This window comes from Molothrus aeneus, chromosome 1 (genome assembly GCF_037042795.1).
Source record: "Molothrus aeneus isolate 106 chromosome 1, BPBGC_Maene_1.0, whole genome shotgun sequence".
In the NCBI taxonomy this organism is placed as follows: Eukaryota; Metazoa; Chordata; class Aves; order Passeriformes; family Icteridae; genus Molothrus; species Molothrus aeneus.
The window spans coordinates 6,930,561-6,952,711 of NC_089646.1; the positions used below are offsets into that span (position 1 = coordinate 6,930,561).

The 22,151-nt window shown below is 38.7% G+C and overlaps 1 protein-coding gene across 1 annotated transcript in view; it reads right to left on the reverse strand.

Annotated features, from left to right (window-relative positions):
* KMT2C (lysine methyltransferase 2C) overlaps positions 1-22,151 on the reverse strand; it is a 189,633-nt gene that overhangs the window by 36,040 nt on the left and 131,442 nt on the right. Inside the window, exons 21-34 of the mRNA XM_066550958.1 lie at positions 20,557-20,622; positions 18,885-19,097; positions 15,997-16,125; positions 14,669-14,788; positions 12,144-12,274; positions 10,350-10,536; positions 5,016-5,120; positions 4,616-4,663; positions 3,336-3,473; positions 3,118-3,150; positions 2,916-3,035; positions 871-1,009; positions 398-612; positions 212-285 (exon numbers count right to left, since the gene is read on the reverse strand). Coding sequence (XP_066407055.1) covers positions 212-285; positions 398-612; positions 871-1,009; positions 2,916-3,035; positions 3,118-3,150; positions 3,336-3,473; positions 4,616-4,663; positions 5,016-5,120; positions 10,350-10,536; positions 12,144-12,274; positions 14,669-14,788; positions 15,997-16,125; positions 18,885-19,097; positions 20,557-20,622 — 1,718 coding nt within the window. The remainder of the gene's footprint in view (positions 1-211; positions 286-397; positions 613-870; positions 1,010-2,915; positions 3,036-3,117; positions 3,151-3,335; positions 3,474-4,615; positions 4,664-5,015; positions 5,121-10,349; positions 10,537-12,143; positions 12,275-14,668; positions 14,789-15,996; positions 16,126-18,884; positions 19,098-20,556; positions 20,623-22,151) is intronic.

Consider the following 22,151-nt stretch of genomic DNA (forward strand, 5'->3'; position numbering starts at 1 on the left):
ACTAATAGAGTTTATTCCAAGACTGAAAAACAAAGAATACAGGTAGAAATATTCAGACTTAGAAGTTAAATTAAAAAGATCTTCTTGCAGTAAGGGAACTACCACTAAACCTTGAACTTGAGTTATTAAAAACAGAACAAAACAACACAACCTTGTAATTGAAATGTATGTTTGCTGGAAGCATGCAAATGCAGGTGGGAATTGTTCTTACCACATAGGGAGCCCTCTCCTGAGAGCTTGCTTTCCTCCACAGTTTAGCAATTTGCTTCACTCTTGTAGCCCAGTCTGCAAACAAAAAATGTGTCAATACACAAGGCTATGATAACTCTGAGATACTTTCAAATCAAGATGCAGCAATTGCTGCAAAATATTCAACTTGATTCAGTAAATCACTCACCTGGGAATTCTTCCTTCAGGTTGGGGAAGTTGATATTTGTATAGAGAACAGGTGCTACAGTTGCCATTTCACCCAAAGCTTCTTCTTTCTCCCACTTCAGGGTGCTTCTTTGAGCATTGGACATGGTATCACCTTCACCCTCCAGAGGTGGAGCAGCTGGTGCCCATGAGCTGTTGGGATCACTCACCATTGGATTGAAGGCTGGATTCTTATCCCTGACAGACCAGAAAAGGGATTTGTTTTACAGATTGCATAAAAACAACAAACCTACCCTCAATTAGCAAAGTACTCATTCTGTTTGCTATCTCAGCAATGAACACACTGCAAGAACACACAAGGTTTTGTGGTGGCTGTCAAGAACTAATAATATCACATTATCAGTAACCAACAACACCCTCCAGGTGGTTTTGTTACTTAGATTTTTTTTTTATGCTAAATACACCAAATACCTTTTATTCTCCATCTGGACTTACCTGGCATCAGTGTATGGCTGCTGTGTAATGGGAGAGAAGGTGCCCAGCCCTCCTCCAGCAGCCAGAGCCGTGTGAGGGAGATGAGGGTTGGGGCCAATCAGACCATTCATGAGGGGCACTCTTGGAAATGCATTCTCTCCTGGAAAGAAGCAGATTAAGTCACTCATTTAAGTTTTCAAGGGTGAATGCTTCTAAGGCAGAGGTGGAATCTTTAAGAAAACAATATCTCCTCTAAAAACTAATTGCTTTAAAATTTTACAGTGCTGACCTTACTTTTTTGGAAAAGATTTTAAATCAGTTTAAAATTCTATGCCATGGTACTTCACTTTATATTGAGGTAATAAACTTAAAAGCTCATGTTCTTCATGTTTGTTTGACCCAGACACAAGCAGCAAGCCATGGAGAAGGCAGATTTCAGTCCTTGCAGGATGATCATTAGCCACCTGAATTAAACATCTCCTCTTCTGAGACTCCTGAGCTTTGTACCAAAGTAAGCCTCATTATCTACTAACTCCCTAATTTGTAACCAATGAAACAGATAACTCTACTCAAATGAGCATTAACATTTTCTAATTAAATGTCCAGTCTAGCAGTAAGAAGGCAGAAAATGTTATTTATTTGATTACAGTATTACAAATGAGGCACAGGCAGTTCCATTCCAGCAGATGGTATTTGCAGATGTTGCTACACAGAATTAACTCTGGCCTTTGGATTCCGCCACTTAAGTGAGATTGTAACTGTTGCCCCAGTATTTCCTTAAAAGCACAGAAGTAGCTCAGGAATCAGATGTATCTGCAGGATGACACTGTATCATTCTCCCACTTTAGGAGACTGTTTCTGATCTAAAGGTTTTGTTACTGTGCTGGTAAACACAATAATTAACTGTGAAGACCTGGCAAACAAACAGGATGGAGTCAGGGCTCTGGTCTGCACTGTGTGCTCACATGTCTATGAGAAGAGAGCAATCATTTTATCTGAAATTGCTGAAACTTGACACAAGCTGCACCACCACTGAAGCATTTATCTGTGGATGATTCCACTGGGGAAGAACCAAACTGTAAATCCAAAACTTTGTTATCATGGCAGTTCCCACAGGGAGGAGCTGAACAATCTTACAAAGCTCACAGGCTGGACCTATCCACAAGTACTCAAGTAACTGGGAAACAGGCAGTTTCCCAGTTATCTGGGAAATTATCTTTTGCTTTAAATCAATTCATTATTTACTTAAAACACTCTCCTTTCTAAGAGGTTTTGAAGTATTTTGTTTTTATGAAAACTGATCCAACTAGTGAATGAATCAGTTTTCTTATGATTAATTCAGTGGTCAAATCAATTTGCATAGTCCTTCTTGTAGTACCAGTATCAAAGACTGGACACTCTTCACATGAGCTCATGGAAAACCCCCTGGAGGTGATGTCTGATGAGAAAAGGAGCACATTCAATTATATTCCCACATACTGCTTAAAAAACAGCTCTACTGATAACAATAAAAAATCAATCTGTCTCTTGCCTTCAATACAAGAGCAAGATGCTGTATCTAACTCAAGCTAATTTTAGTAGGTATGAAGAAAAATAAAGTATAATTTCCAAGATAAATTTTAAATTTGTTTAGCCTCCTTTCTATTAGGACCAGCTAATACATGAAACTGCATTCTTACAGATATTAAAACTCAGTAAATCAGTGTTACATAGACTCTTGCCTTACCCTTGAGGAGGTGCTCAAAAGTAATTAAAGTGTGAAGTCAGAAGAGAACACATGCTTTATCACAGACTAATTTCCAAACCATCTAAGTGTCAGCTAAAGTAAAAGCACCAATATGTCAGAAAAATCTCAAATAACTGTCCTTTTCTATTAGCAACATTTACATGGATGTTAATCACGTACTCCCTCCAGAACAGGTTTAGCATAGTATTTCACAAATTAACAATGGCAGATTGCACCATTTTGCACAGTGTCCAATGAGTCCTGCTTCCACATCAGCATTTAAAAGGTGTACAACTCTCCTGGCCAGGCTGGTGCCCACAGAAGCAGCAGAGGAACGTACCTTGGCTGTGCAAAGACATGAGCTGTGGTGGGGGAGGAGGCTGTGGCAGAGGAGCTGGCTGTGGGGCTGCTGGACTCAACACAGCTGTGAACAGATCTTCAACATCCTTCCCTCCCAGCTCTGCAAAAAACACTCTGCATGAGTTGCTGGCATTGCTTGTGAACTGTGCTCCACAAAAGACAAGGAGGATCAGAACACATACCTGGGATTTTGTACAGTTTGCCAAGAATAGCACCTGGACAAAGCAAAGGCAACACAAGGTAAGTAATCATCAGAGCAAGCAATGAAAGTAATTGTGCAACCAAGCCCAAATAGGTGTGTTACAATACAGAGATGTGTCCTTTGGGGGAAAGAAAAAAGAAAAGATGATTTCTACATAAGTTCTGTAGAAGATCAAGATTAAGGACCAAAAACAATTACCATCTGTGACCATTTTGTCTAGCTCTGGACTGAGGATTTCATCTAACTGCTCTTCACTCAGTGACCGTGAGCTCTGGGTGACATTCGGCTGGGGCAGGGAAGAAGGATCATCAGAGATGGGGCCAATATCCAATCCAGCTGGAGAAGAAAGAATATGAAATTAGACATAAATAGCAAATTTTTTAGTACTGAATAAAGAGCATAAGCCCTGTTTCCTTCCCCTAGAATTCAGCTGTCAATTAAACCAGGTCTTTCTAATATTTGAAAGGTAAGGCAAAACAAAACACTGATTAGAAAAGGTAAAAAAACCTTTCCCACTCTTTACCTCCAGTTTATTGTATTGTTTGAGGAATGTTAATTGAATATAATGCAACTGGTAGAACAGGAAGTAAGACTACTGAGTTTAGGTTCAGCATGGTTTCAAATGTATAGGTTTCAGAATATAGTTCCACTTTATCTATTTTTCACTGTTTGAAAAGAATCACACCAGTAGTAAACATGGTTCATCCTCATGTACCTTAGGTTCACTTCAAATATTACACAAAATATTTACTGAAATGCTGTTGAGGTACAGCCAATATAAAACAACTTAGAGAAGTTTCTCTTTCAAAAATAAATCCTCACTATTAAGGGTTACATCAAAGTGATTTATTGGCACTAAGAAAACAGAACTCACTACATAAATTTCCTAACATCCCTAACAAGTCAATAAATCTCTCAAATGAGAAAAATCTGGGAAAAAAGAATCATGTCCTTTGTATTTAAAATATATTTCTGTAATAATTACCAAATAACCCCAAATTTAAAATAATAAAACATGCCATTCTACTTATTGTCAACCTGTCTTTAACATAAAGTGATGAACCATTATCCAGTGAAAACAAAAGGATACTGACTGCTTTAATCATGCTTCTATATACTCACATTGATAAAAATGCTTTTCATTTACAAAATATACCATTATGATAAAAACTACACACTACTACAGGAAGTAATATTTACAGTGGCAGCAAGAAAATGCATGGGTCTGTATGATGAAACACAAAAAACTAAGGAAGGTTTTCAAAAGCTATAAGCAAAACTTAATGCAGGACTCTTAAAGGCAGAGTGCAGAGTTCAGAGGTCGTGTTAGAGTCAAACACCACAGAGTGGAAAATGAAACATGAATTAGTGACACAGTAAAGGAGAAGCAATTTCTACACATGCAGTTCTTTCAGCTAAAACCACTAGGAAAAGAGGGCTACTGCTAACCATGGATCATCCATTGTTTAGATTCTTACCAAATGGGGAGGGTGAGTTCTCAACCTGGAAAGTGCATAAATCAAGACCTACAGGACCCAAACCAGATAAAATGGATGATTACAACACGAAAACAAAAAAAAGTAAAGAAAAAGCTGCATGCTGAAAAAAGCTACGCAGGTATGAGAGACAACGGCAGCTACATTTTATCCTCTCTTAAGCAGCAAAGCAAAGAGCCAAGTAAAAACAAAATGTTGACAAGTTTGGGCATTTTTTTGGTAGAATAAACCAAAATCATTCCAAACCAAGATACTCTTAAGATATGAAAATTGTATCTGAAATGACCTAGAGCAGAACCTACAGATACAGTCCAACAAATACATCTATAACAAAGAGGGAAAAAAAGGAAACAATAGGGAGAGACCCCATGGACATACATACCTGAATGATCTCCAGACTTTACCAAATCATCAGAAAGTATTCCAAGAATATCATCATCAGTGTTCAAGACCTCAGAAAGATCAGCTAAAGGATCGTCGGTGCTGCCTGTAGAAGGTGCAAAGGACAAAATCAACATTTCTGCATCTCTGGTGATGTTCTTGAGCTGCAGCCCCAAACACAGCTGGGCTCCAATGGTCCCCTCTGCTGTCAAACTGCACAGGTCCCTGGGGTCAGAGACTGTGCTGAGCAGCAGCCCCTCCCTGCCAGGACTGAGCCACCTGCATGTGCTTACATTGTCTAGTCTTTTTAGAAGTGATCATGTGAAACATAGACTGGATGATTCCAGGGGAAAAATAACCCCAAAATCTACTCTGAACTTGCAACCTCTGAGACACAAAGGCCCATGAATGTTTAAGTCAACAAATGGGTTTTATATAGGACAGCTCACAGTAAATCTACAAGGAGTGGGATTTTTTTAAAGGTAATCAGTTACTTCTTTTACCACCACTCTTTCTTAATACAGAAGCACCTGGTTATCACACCCTGATAGGGAAGTGAAATACTAGAGTAAGAAGCAAGAGTAAATAAATAGAAATTGAAGATGATACTTTTAAGATCAGAAGAAAACCTGATGGAGTGGTAACACCCAGAGACAAAAATGTCATGTTTGTTTGCCATCTAAGAAAAACTTGCCTGGTCTAGCAATAAATTCTTTAATATTAAATAATAAATTCTGGATACTATTATCTTCTTGACCTCCAATTCACTAGAGAGGAATTACTCCAAATGGCCCATCTGGTTTTATTAACTAGTTGCTTTGGACTATTACAGATGTGCAACATTTGCAAAAAATGTTTGACAAACAAAAGTTGAGAAAAATATTTTTCAGTAAAACTGCAGACTGTCATGACTACATGAGCAATCACTGCCAGACCAATAAAACATGATGAGATGGCAAATATAAATTTAACAGAAAAAAAAGAAATAAAACAAATCACAAAACATATAATGTGGAAAACAAATATATGGCCAGGAGAAGAGGGAACAGAAAGCCAAAGAACACACACATTTCAGAAAAATACAGATGTATTTCCCATTGTTACAATCCAACTACCCCAGGAAAATATACAGCTTAATTCAGAGCCTGGTGCCAAGGATTTACTTCTATCATGAGGTTACTTTCCAAGCTGCTAAGTTTAACAATGAATTACAACTGCCTTCTGCTGATTTTCAGAGACAACCCTTTTCCCTTCTTCCATTACCAAGTCAAAATGAAAATTGTTTTTCCTCACTTTATTACTTTTAGTCTTCACTTTAACCCTTTGTAATGCAGACAAGATGAAACCACCCTAATTAAATCAGGTTTTATATCTGCCACTCAACAAGGTGGATTAATAACCCAGTGCAGATCAGTCCATTTAAATGTATAAACAAAATACAGCTCCTACTGATACCAGCAGAACTATCTCCAAGTGCCTCAAAGCCACACCACTTTGCAGGCACAGTTATTTGTGTACCAGATAAAAAGTACTGTTAAATGTAGGTCTCTCAACACAACCTAGTTGTTGGGTGTTTGGTGGGTTCTTTTTTTGGGGTTTTTTTAGTTTGTTTGGGTTTTTTCAGATACTTTTTTTCCTTCTGGCACTTTGGTGTAATTATGCAAGTCACTGTAAGCAGGCACCACAAGGTGATGTGATAACTTCAGCTGGCTGATGGATTGATCTTAGCCCTTGTTTAACTTTCCTCAACTTAACTTGAAGGCAACTAAGCATCAGGGAGAAAAAAGCCCATGAAGGAAGCATTGGGACTGTACTGGCAGCATTTAATTCTTCTCTAGTATTTTATGTTATGGTGCTTTTCTCCACAGCCCTAACAATTCAACTTCTAGTGTGAATATAAATATACTGTGTAAGTAACTGGGAGGAGCTCAGGTGAAAAGATCTAACATTTAATGATACAAAGTTTACCACCTGTAGCTACAAATTGGCCATGAATAAATTCAGGCTTCAAATTTGAGGTCTCTAACTGAAGGAAAATTAGGATTCCACAAGTGAAGGAAATTAGATTCCACAGTGGCCTTCATATGAGATAAGCTGGAAAAACCATCCTGCTTTCAAAATGGAGTTTGTTAAGTCTATAAAAAGACTTGAGTGTTGGTGACAGCAGAGGGATAGAGTCTATAATCCATGAAACTCACACAAGACATCTCATCTAAAGCATGTTTTTACTTTTTTTCTTCTATTTTTTCCTTGTTTTAATTCCATGTGTGTTAAATATTATCTTGGAAACAACGAAATCACTTGAGTCAGCTGCTTCAGATCACAATCAATAGCTGGTTGACATCTGCTGCCAAACAAACAGCTCAATACTGCTCATTAATTTGACTCTTTTCAGAATGGAGATGAAAGCCAAGACAATGTAAAAAGGAAAATAATTTGCTTGTAATGCTGGATCTCTAAGAGAGCACAGTTCTAATGCTATCTTGTGAGCCTGATCCCTCAAATGCAGCTCTTTATTTATTTATGAAGTTCTAAAATCATAAAGATGCCTCTCCCAAGGCTGCAGCCATCCCAAGATGTTTAATAACACAGTAACATTTCTAGTCATAAAATGTCCCAGCAGCACCTGAATCAGTTCCAGAGACTGAGACAACTCCTCTCCTTTTGTCTAGGAACAATTTCTTTAGCATTCTCTGGAGACCTCACTTGAACAGATGACTTTTTTAGTACTTCCAGAAAAAATACACTGAATTTAAGCTATTTCAAACTAAAGGAAAGGTCACATTACCAGAGCCTTCACAGCACACACCTCACCAAGTGGCTTCTTTTTCATCAGGGACACATAGGTCAGGAAACTCAAGAGAGAGGCAGACAGTCCTCAGAATGCAACAGATCTAAAGCAACACCTTCAACTTCCCCCATGAACCTGTGAGCAAACCTTTGCACTCTGTTCCAGCACTGGGAAGTGATTTAAGGGTTGGTGCCATGCAGAGTGCCACATGTATAAAAACAGCAAAGGTGACCTTTCTAACTGAAAATAAAACCAGCAACCTCTCTGTCAGACAAAAGCAGGGCTGGGAGCCTAAAGCTCACTTCAGGCACAGTTTCTAGAAATTAACAGTAAACAAAGGACTCCCAAACGCCTCTTCTGTCCAGCTCTGCCAATCCCCACCACCGCTGCCATCCTGGCTAGTGAAAGGTCCAGTTACCCTTAACTGAGGTGTGAGAATGAATAAATCCCAGAGCATGTCCCTGAAATGCACTGTCAGCTCAGGAGCAGCCTGAACATCACTGCCCTCCCCAGCAGTGCTGGGTACCTGCTGGAAAACAGAGCAGGGTCACTGCTTTAGATGTTAAAGAGCTCTCTGGAAGATGAACAAACATACCCAACCCTTCATCCTGGGATTATCCAAGTGGGGTTTCCAAGAGAAGAACATTTTCCTTGTGGAAAAGACCTGTGCAATTAAGGAAGGACTCTCACAGGAGTCAGCAATCCTTGTGGGAAGTGGCAGTGTAGGAAAACATCCCAGTTGGTGACAACACAGTCCTGCAGCCCCCCAGTGCAGGGAACAAACAGTTCATGTTGTTCCGGCTCCACAGCCAGGTCTGTATGGCAATGATGAAAACACCACAGTGCCCTGGGACACTGTTCTCATCTGCAGCTCCTCTGCAGCTCCAACCAGAAGGGAGCTCTGCAATTAGCCAGGGAACCTCTCACACAGGGGGATGCTATTGTGGAAATCACTGTGTCCCAGAAAGTCACAGGCAGAGAGTTCCCAACTGCACTGGAACTGATCAATACTGGAAGGTGACTTCACCCACTGGTGCCCCAACTACACCAAAGAGCTCCAGCTGGACACAATTCTTCTGGCTGGAACTCTGAACAGTTGCAAGAGAACTGAGAAAGACAATTGAGTTGAGAACATTGCTATGACCAGAAAGCCTTTGAGTGTCTCACATGTCAAATGGAAAGGACAGTAGGTTATCCACTAAAGCCATTACTGGTGATTTATTTATTAATAGCCACATCTTTATTATTCATTTCTGAATAAAAAAGAAGATGAAACTACAAAGTTTACAACTCTGCTTTTTTATGAAGAATTTTCAGACTTTGGAAAAATAGACCATTAAATTAACATCAGCTTCATGAATTTCTAAACCCCTGTACTACCATAAGACATGAACATATTAGTAACTTCAAGCTTGCAGTTGGATAGGCCAGCAAAGACCTCTGAAGTTGAATTTCTCTGGCTTCAAAAGAAAGCCAGGGTGGAAATAAGTCATAGTGATCTTATCTTCTTGTAGTGCTGGAACTGAGGAAATATAGACCATGCAACATTTCATTTCCAGCAGCTTCACCTTAAGGGAAGTTACTTTTTTGCATTCTCCATTACTCACAACTTCAACTGTAGAAGAATCAATGTTTAATTATAATATAGCCTTTTGCTTTTCATTTAGCAGATTTTCACTGAGTAACAATCACAAATAGGTGACCTTTCTTCAAATGATTCTCTGGACAGTGGGAACTGTGGTAGTGTGTGCAAACAGCTATGGATGGAAAAACTTTGGGGATCAGCTGAAACACAGGCCATAAATTAATTAATATACAAAAGAAAAAGTAGCAGTTTCTTAAAATAAAGACACCTCTAGCTAACAGCATATACTTACTACATGACAGAGAAAAAATAATTTCAAGTAGACAGTAAGGTTTTAATTGCTCTTTTGTGTGAGGCTGCTTTTTCAGCAGCACTTTACAACCCTCTGGCTATTTGCAAAACTCTCAGCAGAACCTTCAGTAAGGTTCTGCAATAGCAGAAGCAAAAGATTGCCTAGGGGTTACAAACTGTACCTGGAAAGGGCACTCATGTTCAGAAAGGACATGGTGAAAGAAAAATTCCAAGGGACTGGCAACCTAAAATAATCTAAAACAGTAAAGATGGATGATATTCATCCAACTAGTATTCACTAAACTACTAAAAATATCTTTTAATGACAGTATCTATGTTTTCTTCTATAATGAACTCTATGCTTTTTCCTACACAGAGTTCATTTTCATGGATTTTATAGCCATGGATATTATAGTCAAGATGTTGCAGATTTGCCTTAAGTGCCAATTGTTGTGTCATCCACTGCTCTTTCTGCAACAGCTGGAGCCCTTGAGAAGAATATCACTAAATATCAGTGTTAGTTAACCTCACAAGGACAGTTCATACATAGAATGCTGAAAAATACAGCAGATAAACTGTGGGAGGAAAGAAGAAAATAGAGTGGAAAAGGCCCAGTCATCACAATAAAATCAAACTACTGAGTTATCACTAAGTTCAGGTTTGTATACCTTGGGCTCCCAGTTTTGCCTGAGCTGGAGTGGAGGTGGAGCTAAGAAGGGGGTCAGATGAAGGATCCAGGAAATTGGTGGCCAAGTTTGTTTTACATGAAAGTGGAAGTGACTCTTCAGGTAAATTATCCAGGCTCATCTTGTTCTGTCTACTGGTATCCAGTAAGTCCTTCCCAAAAAAAGCTTCCTGCAAAGAAGACAAAATGATTTAATGTAGGAAGAACACTGTATTGACTGAAAAATTTGAGTAAATGACAAAGTTAAAATTAAAAGCCAAGGATTACTACGAATATAAAAGCACAGTCTCACAAACACTCCAGTATGGCCATATCTATTCCAGGCTGTGAGGAGTGCTACAGTGGCTACAACTTACCTGAGGAAGCTACATGACCAAAGTTTTAGGATTAAATTCATGCCTTAAAATTATACAGAAAAACTTAAGTCTTCTTACTCATATGTAGCACAGAGAGCATACCAATACAGTGTTATTGTCTGTCACAATTTGTTTATTATTTAAAATATTTCTCCTTGCACAAAAAGGAGAGCTGAAGAAGGGGCACATAACTGGGCAACTTGATGTAGAATTGTGGTTCCATTTTGAGACTCACCATATACTGCATTTCACAAAATCATCCTCATGTCTAACTGCAATAACAAAACACTTGAAGATGTTTAACTTACATTATAAAAGTGGCTTTTAAAATATTATGTAACAGCTATCACTCACCTAAGCCTGAATACTCAGTAATTTGCCAACCTTTATTCATTATATAACAAGTTGGGACATGTTCCCATGTTGTCTTTAAAATCTTGATTTAGGATACAGTTCTAAAAATAAATCTAAATATAGATTTTTCAGTAGCAATTATTGTAATGCCAACAAAGAATCTAAGAAATATTCTAGGTATTAAAGGAGTAAAACATGCATTAAAAGTATTTGTCCTCATTAGTCCAAAGGAAATATTGTTTAAGTACTTTCTTTCCAAGTCACTTCCCCACTAATGAAATACTATCTTTTAAAGAGAAAATGTTCTGCCTCTCTGTTAATTTTTTGCTTTCAATCTGAACACAGTTCATGCCATGAAGTCTGGTGAACATCTACAAGACAATGAAAGTTAAAACTTTGGCAAGTTCCCTTCACTATGAAGAAGGGGGCTGAGAAGAAGAACAAGCCAAATAAGTGATTGATTTATATATATATATATATATATATATATATAAACCAGCCAGTTTGTAACCTGATTAATGGAAGGAAAGTTGCTCAATCACCATTAATATCCTGGTTATTATCCATAACTGCTGCCTCTTACATGCCAGGGACACCAGGAAATCAATGGAAGGGAAGAGCAGACACTATTGAGGTAGGGAGATGCAGGGCATATAAATCCATAAAACTGTAGGAAACAAGTTTCCCTTATCAAACCATGTTCTACAATCCTCAAGAAGCAAAATGAGAAGCTGAGGAAGTGGCCTGATCAGGCTAAGACATCCTACAGGGCTGAATGTGGAAACATCATGTGGCAGCAAAAGAATGATTTTCCACCCCATCTCATCTCAGGACAAGGAGAGATCCAAATACATTGAGAAGGATTCTCCAGAATCCTGGAGATTTAACATAATATACACTTCCCTGTACAAGCTCATGAATGTTCTTCACAGAAAACCCATTTCATTTAAATCATCATTTTGGAATCAGAAAAGAAACAGTACTGGTTTAAATGAACTATGAAACAACACATGAAGAGTAGGCTTTTAAACAGATTTATAAGACAAGGAGCAGACCACCAGCTTTACCTGCAAGTAGGCAGGAAAGGTTTCTTCGAGTTTATTTTTCTTTTTCCTGTAACGCTTTTTGATTTTCTCAGTACTTTCAGAAGCTGGGGTAGACTCCTCAACTGGAGTGTCTGGCAGCTGCTCTGTCCAACCTACAAAGGAACATCAGGGCACAAGTAAATAAACCACTCAGTATTTTGCTCTAAATGTACAGTGGCAGCACATCTGGCCACCTCTGGCTGTGTGGGTTACTGCACATCCCTCCAGATGCATTCCAAAGCGGCTTTTATCCAGCTGTGAACTGCCCTGGCCACCCAGGCTCTGGCAGCAGGAAATGCCAGATGTGGCACCAGCCACAACACTGCTGTACCTCCCAGGGACACACAGACCTTTAACTTCTGCAGGCAACCTAAGAATTTGCCAATTTGACAGAAATTATAGGTGCTGTTCAACCAGGTATTTAAAAAGACAATTCCACTGAAGAAGTACCTCCAGTGTCATCAATGCTGAGTTACACATTAACCACCTTTCATTCCATACACTATTTTTTCTCAAATTAGAAGCAAAAAACTAATTTTTTTAAAAATCTGAGAAAGAACTATCATATCAATAATGAACAGCCTAGAAAAAGAAATCTATAAAGAAGCCCTTCAAGAAAAATTGCACATTTATTCAGCTGTCATATTTCAAAGTGGCACTGCTTTTTCTAATAAACACAAAAGCACACAGTGCTCATCAATCATTCAGTATTTTATTACAACAGAGCAAGAAAAACACTGCAGGTAATGCAGAACTTTTCAAGTTCTGCTACTTCTGTCTTGGCAAAGCAAATTACATGAAGTTAAGGACTCTGGCAAGTTATTTAAGAAACTGAATTATCATGGTAATAAAATCAGCTTTGCTTTGTACTGCAGTGATCTCCTGTAGGATATCCAGAGGACCATGAGTGGAATGAGGTTCACCAGCACTGACCTCTGCACTGACTGAGAGAGAGACTTTACAGAGAAAAGGAGTGGATGCCACAAGGGTGCAAAAAATCCTGGTAAAGCTGAATGAGAACTGGCCACTGAGAAGGAGGCTCTTGGCAAGCTATGATTTGTATTTTTCTCAACTAGCAATTGTGCCTGAGCACAAAAAGAAACTCCAACTTTCAACTGAAGAATACTTGCTTAAGTATACTCCTTTTTAACAGTATGCATTGTAGTGTTACCCAGAATGGGGAATTAGTTTTTTAGCCAATTTTTAAAAAAAAAGTTTTACTTAAAGAAGCTGACCCGTATGCAAATGAAAAGATCTAGCACAAGATTTTCAGCACAACCTGAAATAAGGCAGCATGCTACACTGAATACTATTTACAAAGCAGAAACACAGCTGTAACATTAATATTGAAGAGAAAGCAAACACTACATCAAGATTGGGAACTTAATCAGAATCTCTGGCTGCACTGATAAAAGAAATGTTTATTGGCTTTATGAAGTAGTTCTACAAATGCAAGCACAGCCAACACTTGAATGTTAGACTTCAATAACACTGCCTCAATGCTGTAGCAAAGATCCAGTCTCCACCACGTTGTACAAATCTACAGCAAGAGACTGATCTGGCTCTACAAAAGGTAAAAAACCAATATCTAAACAGAAAGGAGAGAGTGACAGGAGAAATCTCAGGCCAGGGTCTTTAACTGGGGTGGTATCAGCCATCCAGTTGCCTCCTTCTACTGACTTACCAGGGAACAGGCACTGAACGAAACACATTCCCCATCTCCCCTGAATGATACCTCAACATCCCTTAGATTAGTGTGAGCAACTTCAGATGGATGGAATAATTTAGTCTAATCACACACAGCAAGAAAGAGAAAAAGGCCCATGAATAAAATCTAATTTCTTGTTAGGTGCCCAATCTACTGAGAACTGCAGTGTCAGAGGCATGAAAATGGCTCTGCCATGGGAACAGGCACCCAACAAAGTCAAGGATTCTTCAGCCCTGGAAAAGGCAACACTGATGGGGAAATATGATATACAACTAGAAAATATTTCTAGAATGAATGATTTTTAAAAAATAATCTTTCATAACATTAAACACGAGGACAGCTTATGAATCTCTCAGATATCTGATATCTGGCTTAAAATAAAAAGGAATTATTTTTTCATACAACAATAACATATCACTAAACTCTCTAATAAAGGATTTCCTAGAGCATGAACAGATTTATAAAAATTGATTAGACACACTCATGGAATATGAAACACTGCTGAGTATTAAAATTGATGGTCCAGAAGACACCCCTGGACCAGGGCTACATCTGGAGAAAGAGGATTGCTCTAATTCTAACATAATAATAATAATAGTAATAATAATTCTATTTATCTCCTACAGCAGCCTGCAATTCATTATTTCAGTTTCTTTCTACATCATGGGCTCTGTTGAAATTATAGCTCTGCAGGAATGGGTATTTTCAGTGGAATTCATAAAGCCATCATGACAAACATACATGTTGCTGAGCTGTACTGCTTTTGAACAAACAGTTAACACCAAATTCCTGCACTTACCTTCATCTCTGCCAGGCAACTGTTCAGAAACAGATCCAGAAGAATCTTTCCTGGACAGAGATCTTTTTGTCTTCCCCTGCCCCGTACGACTTCTCTGACGTACCATAAATCCACCAATACCTGAACAAGGAAGTATAAATTCAATGGATTGAATAAAAACTGTGTTTCATAGTACAAATGAGAGCCAAGATTACTCTGCAGGTCAAGGAGACTGCTGCATCTAGATGTCTAGGAATGAATCTGAGATACTTGATGAGTTTTCATTTCAAATTTTATGAGACATTTCTGAATTTTTATGTCTCACTGGGTACACATGTAATGAAAAATGATCAGAATTTCAGGACTCTGGAACATCCACAAGAAGTTCAAATCACCAAACCTGGCAACATTCAGGTGTTGGTTTTCCCCTCCCTTGGGGCAAACTGAGGAGTTGCTGGAATTAGCTGTCAATCTACCAAATGAAACCTATTAAAGAACCTCAAAGGACCACAAAAAATCCTCTGCAAATAGCTCTAGAGAGCCCACCTCGCCAAATGATGCTACCAGAGAAGGACATACCCCAAATAAAAAGATACTTAATCAACATCATAGTGGCCTGGAACTCCTGAATCCTTCATTAGAGACTGACTGCAGAGTTCCTGATCTTTGCAGTTGGTGTGTATGTATCTAAATGTATCAGATACAGATCTGTTTCATTTTCCAAGGGAATTGTTGGCTGCAGAAAACTAATGGACAAGTAATGGATGTATTCTACGTGGATACAGCTCAACTGTTTGTGCACCCAAGACAGACAGTTAATTAATTCAGTCAGGATAATTAAAAGTCAACTGCACAAAGAAATTAAAATAAATTAATTCATCCAGTAACTGAATTCATTAAAATTCACCTGTCAGAAGTAATCTGCAAATACCTGGTAAACTACTCTTTTAAAATGTTTCAGAAAACACATAAAATAACTGCAAAAAGTTGTCTGAAGTTCAGATATTGCCATAAATATACACATAGAAAAAACTCTCCTTCAACAATTATAGAAATACAGCACAATTTCCTATCAAGTTAAGAATCAATAAGGCACAGATCTGAACTACTACAAGTAATTGAGAAGCACACTAAGAACAAGAGCACTGCTGACCAGCAACCTTTGGAAAAGTGTTTTGGCAAAGAAGATAAAAGAAAACTTTAAACAGAATAGGGGAAAAAAATCTACAGTCAACAATAAGCAGTAGAATACTTCAGAATTGCATAGTGTTTTCTAATTTTTTTTTTTTGTAATTATACAGAAAAAAATGAGCAATGGACACACAATGATCTAAGTTACTCTATCCTACCAGGTCTGTATGGTTTTCGCTTCCTTTTTTTAATCCCATCAGCTCCTTCAGCCACTTTGGTATCATCATCCACAGCTTCCCGTTCTGGGCTGGAATCTGATTTTCCATCACAATCCATAAGGTCACCTTCTGCAGGAAAGAAGCAATGGTAACTTTAACTGGAAAAGCCAAAGGAAATTATTTTTTACAAAATTTCCACATCTGACTGTTTTATGAGAAACTGGCTGAGAATGACAGATTTTTCAAAAGGGTGACAAATAATCATAATCCCTGGACATTTCTGGAAAACCCATTCCTATCTATACACACATTTCCTATGAGATGATGTTTAGACAAAACCAGCAAATCAATGCTGTAATTAGTACACGTAAATCAGAGAAAGTTTTTGGTACCTCCTTTGGAGAGGCTTGTTCTAAGTGTCTGACAATCTCTAACTAATACATCAAGGAATATGGATCCAATTTACCAATAGATACTTCCTTTTCTTCACTGTCCTCCTCAGTTTTCTTTGACAGGGCTTTTTTTCTATTGAGAAGACACTCAAAAACTGCAGCCTGCACTTGGAAGGTAAAGTGTAATGACTTCTAGTGTAGCGGGCTCATGACTTGAAGCTGTGTGACTGACTGAAAGCAGACTGATCTATGAAGAGGAATTTGATTTATATAATACAAAATTCAGCCCAAAGGAATTACTCAGCCTTGAAGATGAAGACTATAATTCAAAGTTAGAGTTTATATTCTGTAGGAAAGCAGGGGAGAAACAGATGTAAAGTATGTTGACATTAAAAAGCCTTTGGTGTTGAAGAGAGAGGGAACGAATTCTTCTTGATATCCCCAAAAAGACCTTGCATCTTCATTTAATCATAAACCTTCTGAAATGTTAAATATGCTCTCACCCCTGAAAAGATACTGGAATTCTCATGTTCTGCTTTGGATACAGGTGTATAATTCTAGATGGAGTAAAACCCCATGCAATTTTAAGAGGGAGAAATACTGTTATAACAGAGCTGGATTCTTTCACCCTACTTTTGCTGTAGCAGAACTGCAACCCTCACTCTTCCAGAGCCTAGGTCATGGCCCAGACTTTCCAGCTGATAAAGACCTCACTGAGTTCTACCAACAAGGCCAGTGGATGGCAAAGGCCACCAAGCTGAAGCTCCCAAAGCAAGCTCAACTTTCAAGTGGACTCTAAAATGTCGAAGACCCAATGAAATCTGAACCTGATGCAAGCCTACAGACAAGATGGTAACAAAATTCCATGAGCTCACTTTTCCCGGATCAAGCCTCCTTTTTTCCACCTGGAACATCAGTAGTCAAAATAAGGGTCTTTTCCTTTTCCCTGGTGTTACTACACTGTGTTACTCCAATCAAAGCCATGGCACAGCCTTATTCATGCTGATGCTCATACAAAAATTCCAGATATTTGGAGATAGACACTGATCCCTCCTCTCCAGAGTAGAGCCCTACACACCCAGAGCTTCAAGGAAATCCAACCTATCTCCCATGTACTCACTGTGCTGTTACCATCACACACATCAATGTGCTTTATCTCTCAAAAAGGCAACAAAAGGTGAACAGAACTGAAATTGAAGTTGTGGATGCTCTGGCTCTCCCTTTCATACCCTGGTATCACACCTATATATCCTGTTATCTACTTGTAAAGACCTACCACTTATAGAAGCCAACAAGCAGATAAAGAAGTCAGAAAAAGTCACATAGAAAACAGGCACACATTTTTAAAAATAAAGATTATTAACCACTGAAAGAGAACAAGGGAAGTGACTAGCTGCCTCCAAATTCAAAAGCATTTTTTGCTGTCAAAAATCCAATTGATGGAGAATATGAAAATACGAGATGAAATTTCAGAGTCCATATTATGCTAGGATGATGTACCAAACCCTGTGAATACTGAAAGACATGAAAGAAAAACAAACTGTTTAAAAGGTTATAAAGAAATAAAAGGAAGCTATTTTTAGTAAAGAATAGTTCTAGTCAACAACAGAAGGTAAGAAAGTGCTCATTAAACAACAGGAATAATACTTCTATCAATAAGCTAACACTGAAACTTCACTGATGGCTAAACTACCCAGCTTCTTATGACATTTAACCTGATTAACAAGGCAGTGCTGCAGTAACAGAATTGTGGGGAGGTGGGGGTGCCTGTGTGCCTCATTTCCTCTCCAGAGACACCTACATGACCAAGGCAATGACTTTCTCACCTGCCACTGGAAGGAGCCTTGTCCCAGGCCATGGATTAACACCTACTGCGCCATCACCCTCCTCAGCATGAACAGGCAGACCATGGCATGGACAACAGTGCTGCACCATGCAAGTGTTAGCCCAGATCACTGACTCTTGCCTTACTTCTTTCAGAAAACAGAAATACTCTCAGGAAAGAACTACTCCACTTTCCCACTTGATTTTAGCCCAGATCACTGACTTTCCTTTCAGAAAAGAGAAATATTCTCAGCAAAGAACTACTCCACTTTCCCACTTGATTTTAGTACCAGCCTCTCAGTGATACAGATGTTGCTTTGCTGAGCCAACACTTTCAGTTTGCAGTGAATTTGAGTACACCTATACTCTGTCAGTGTGCAAGGTTTTCCACAGGTAACCCAAAGATTAGACAAAAAATCATCTGCTATTTCCAGTGCTGGCAGCCCTAGAAAGGTGAGTTTCCTACAGGATGGATGACCCATAAACAGAACAACAAGGAAAATTCCTGAAATGGACAACAATAAGCTGTGACTACTGTTCAAGAAATTTCCATAAAACATTCTGTACAGAACACAGGAGTATCAGCGTAATAAAAACTCCCAGGGATATTTGCAATACACACAGGTACTGCAACACTCCAAGCTACAAGACATGCCAAAAGTAGACTGCTACCTCTACTGTCATCCATCTCCCCATCTCTTGAGTGCTCTGACTGGGCATCTGGGGGTGTCTGAAGCACAGCCACACTGTTCTGATTTATAATCTTCAGTTTAAGCTTTGGTTTCGTCCGTTTTCTTCTCGGTACTGTAACAGTGAGGCTCTGTAACTGAGACATGCCGGATTCTGTCAAGCAGACTCCATCCTGGGTGTATGTCTTCGGTGGGTCTATAAAAGTTGAATGAATCATAACAGCAATATAAAACTCTTTTAATTTACAAGTCTTTGATTTTTTAGGAATAGCACTTACAAGAGTTAATAATCCACAAGTATGGAGCTGACCCATGAGTGAAGAAATTGGAATAAATAAACCAGAGATATCAGACACTGTCTTACATATTACAATTACAGCTTTATGATTTAGAGTCTGATGTCAAATCCAGCAATAATCCATTACATTGCTATGAAACAACTTATATCAAGGACTCATTAGAAAGAACAATTTGATTATGGAAACTGGTGCCTTGCAGGGTATTTCTGTATTACTGGCACCCACAGAAAACTGTGCAAGTCATACTTTGGGTCCTTGATGATTGTCAGCCAAGGCCCCCATCCAGCCCTCAGCACTTTACCTTCATCTTATTAATAACCTTAAATCTCCAAGAACTCCGGGTAACTCAGAGAAGTTATCAGCCCTATTTCATAGGCAGACAAAAAACCCAAGTTGTATCAAGTGAGCTGCTCAAGATCAAAAAGGAAATTGTGGGTAGAACCCAAGTCTCCCAAGACCTGCAAGACTGCTTCCTCCTCAAGCTGTTAAATGACAACTGAGTCCACTGATAAACTCTAATATTCTTTAATTCACCATGGAGAAAGGCCCTGTCACCTGTGCTGAGGCCCTGCAAGTGGAAGCTTGGGAACTTTCAGGGAATTGCCAAATAATGAAGAGGCTGCAATGATGCTTCAGCTCTCTGGAGCCAATTAAATCATGATTTGGTAATACAACTTTTGAAAACAGACAAATATAATAACATTTGTTCCATTTAACCAAAAACATTTCCTCATGTAACATCTGACAATACAGCTGGTTCTGAACAAATTCTTCCCACTTGACTGCCTTCTTACACAGAACCTGAAAGGTGTACGTTTCAAAAAATCTCACACTCTTTATCAGATTGAATATTTGAGGGGAGAACTTTCTCTCAGGTGTCAAATAGAAAAAAAAAACTCTGATGTGATGGAAGCTGTCCTAACATGATGGAAGCTGCTGGGTACTATCATTGTAAAGACTGACTTGTGAGTAGGCTTGTCAGGATTATAAATTCCTAGCACAAACCAGACAAATACAGAAAAGCTGCATCCTCCTAACATCTCAAGCCTGTAAACATTTGTGTACATGCTTGACTCAGCCACACTGTGTTATCACCACTGCTGATATTAAGGCAAGCAGCTAAGACTGTAGGATCAAAGCATAATTTAAAGTAATTATTACAGTGCAGGTATGGCAGGCAAGAGAGAAGAAAGAAGAGAGAATGAGGAAAAAAAAAATGGAAAGCATGCTGTGGTAACTGAAGGATAGTTAATGCTGTGTGTTACAAAACCACAGGAAAAGGAATTTTTGTCTCATGTAAAAATATACCCTTAAAATATTCTAAATGATCAGATATTAAGCATTTCCATTCTTTACCTAGTTCTTTTGATTTTGAAATAATCTGAGCTCCAACTGATGAATCACAACAGTCCAAAGAAGGCACTGAAAAATATAAGGAAAATAATTTCAACTTTTAAAAATGGTGACTTGATTTAAATTGAAACTATCAATTTTCCTTCAAGCAGTTCCATTAAACTCCCTAATTTATACTGTTGGCAATCATTTACTTGCACCTTTAAAATAAAGTGCTTTTCAGCATCACAGATGTGACTACAAAAGAAGCCTGACAGAAACTGAAGTTCTCCAATTTCCTACAGCCAAGAATGGCATTGGAATAGCACTGAAGCCAATGGGAAATTATCTCCTTCTACTGGACCAAGGGCAAATGAATACACTGGGTCTTTTGGGTTGGAAAGCAACCTGTACACTAGTCATGATGTTCAGGTTTTGCTGCCCTAAACATTAAAAATGTGAGGGTTTTGTGAAGTGAGTATTGATCAGTATTTCCCCAAGGAGGGGCTCTGCACACAAGGCTCTCACTGTGTCTATGCTGTGCTCTTACACAGCACTTGGAGAAGGCTGAGGTATTGAGAACAGATAACACAGGATCTGTTGAAGTTAGATAGGGCAATTCTTATTCCAGGTAAGACTATTGAAAATGGAAAGCAGAAACTCAAAAACTACACCTTGTGTGCCACAGGGCAGCAGTGGAACAGCGGGACTGAAAAAATAATAATCCAAATGTCCTGCAACACAAGGCTACTTCTGCAGTGGGCAGAAATGCTCTTCCCTTTTGCCTTGACTACACTACTGCAATCATGCTTCACTCACCTATGATGTGTAGACTAAACGTTTAGTATTAGTAGTGGCTTCACAGAGTTTACACAGACAGAGCAGTAAAGTGAAAATTAGGAGCTCCTATCTCACAAACACTGAACTAGAATCAGAAAACCTGTTAGTCAGGCACAGTTAGCATTACCACACAGACAAGTTTATCCACACTTTTTTTTCCTTTTTCTTTGGCCTAGAAATCTTACTCATGCTGAATTTGGGACTCAAGATAACATCTGGAGTATTTCCTTTGTGCCTGTCACACAAGCTGAGACCCCTGAGGCAGAGAACCCATGGGGGAGTTCTGTGTGTCACATCAACCATGGCAGTGTGCTGCTGTTCCCACCTCACAACACACCATGGGAGCCAGGACAAGATGGGGAAAAGCAGAAAAGCTTCCAAGTAACACTTAAAATGAATATGAAACATACAGGATGCTTTCTAGCATATAAACACATAGAAAGAAAGTGCAAGTCTGTCTTCAAAAACTGCAGCACTTTCAAAGTTTTATGTAATGCACAATAATGCAGAGGGTGTAACCTACAGAAAACCAGTATTTCATGCAATTAGTAAACAAAAGGAGCCTATGAGAACTACTGGAAAACTGAACTCAACAGTGGAGAGAAAGACAAGGAAGAAAATAAATTGAAAACGACATTTTGAAAGAGATATGAAGCCAGAAAGAAACAAAAACCAGGGGAAAAGCTGCAGAAAGGAAGATACTCAAAACACTGAATTGAAAAAACAGAATAGAGGCAGATTGTAAGAACTATTCAAAGTGGAATAAGACATCATCTGTT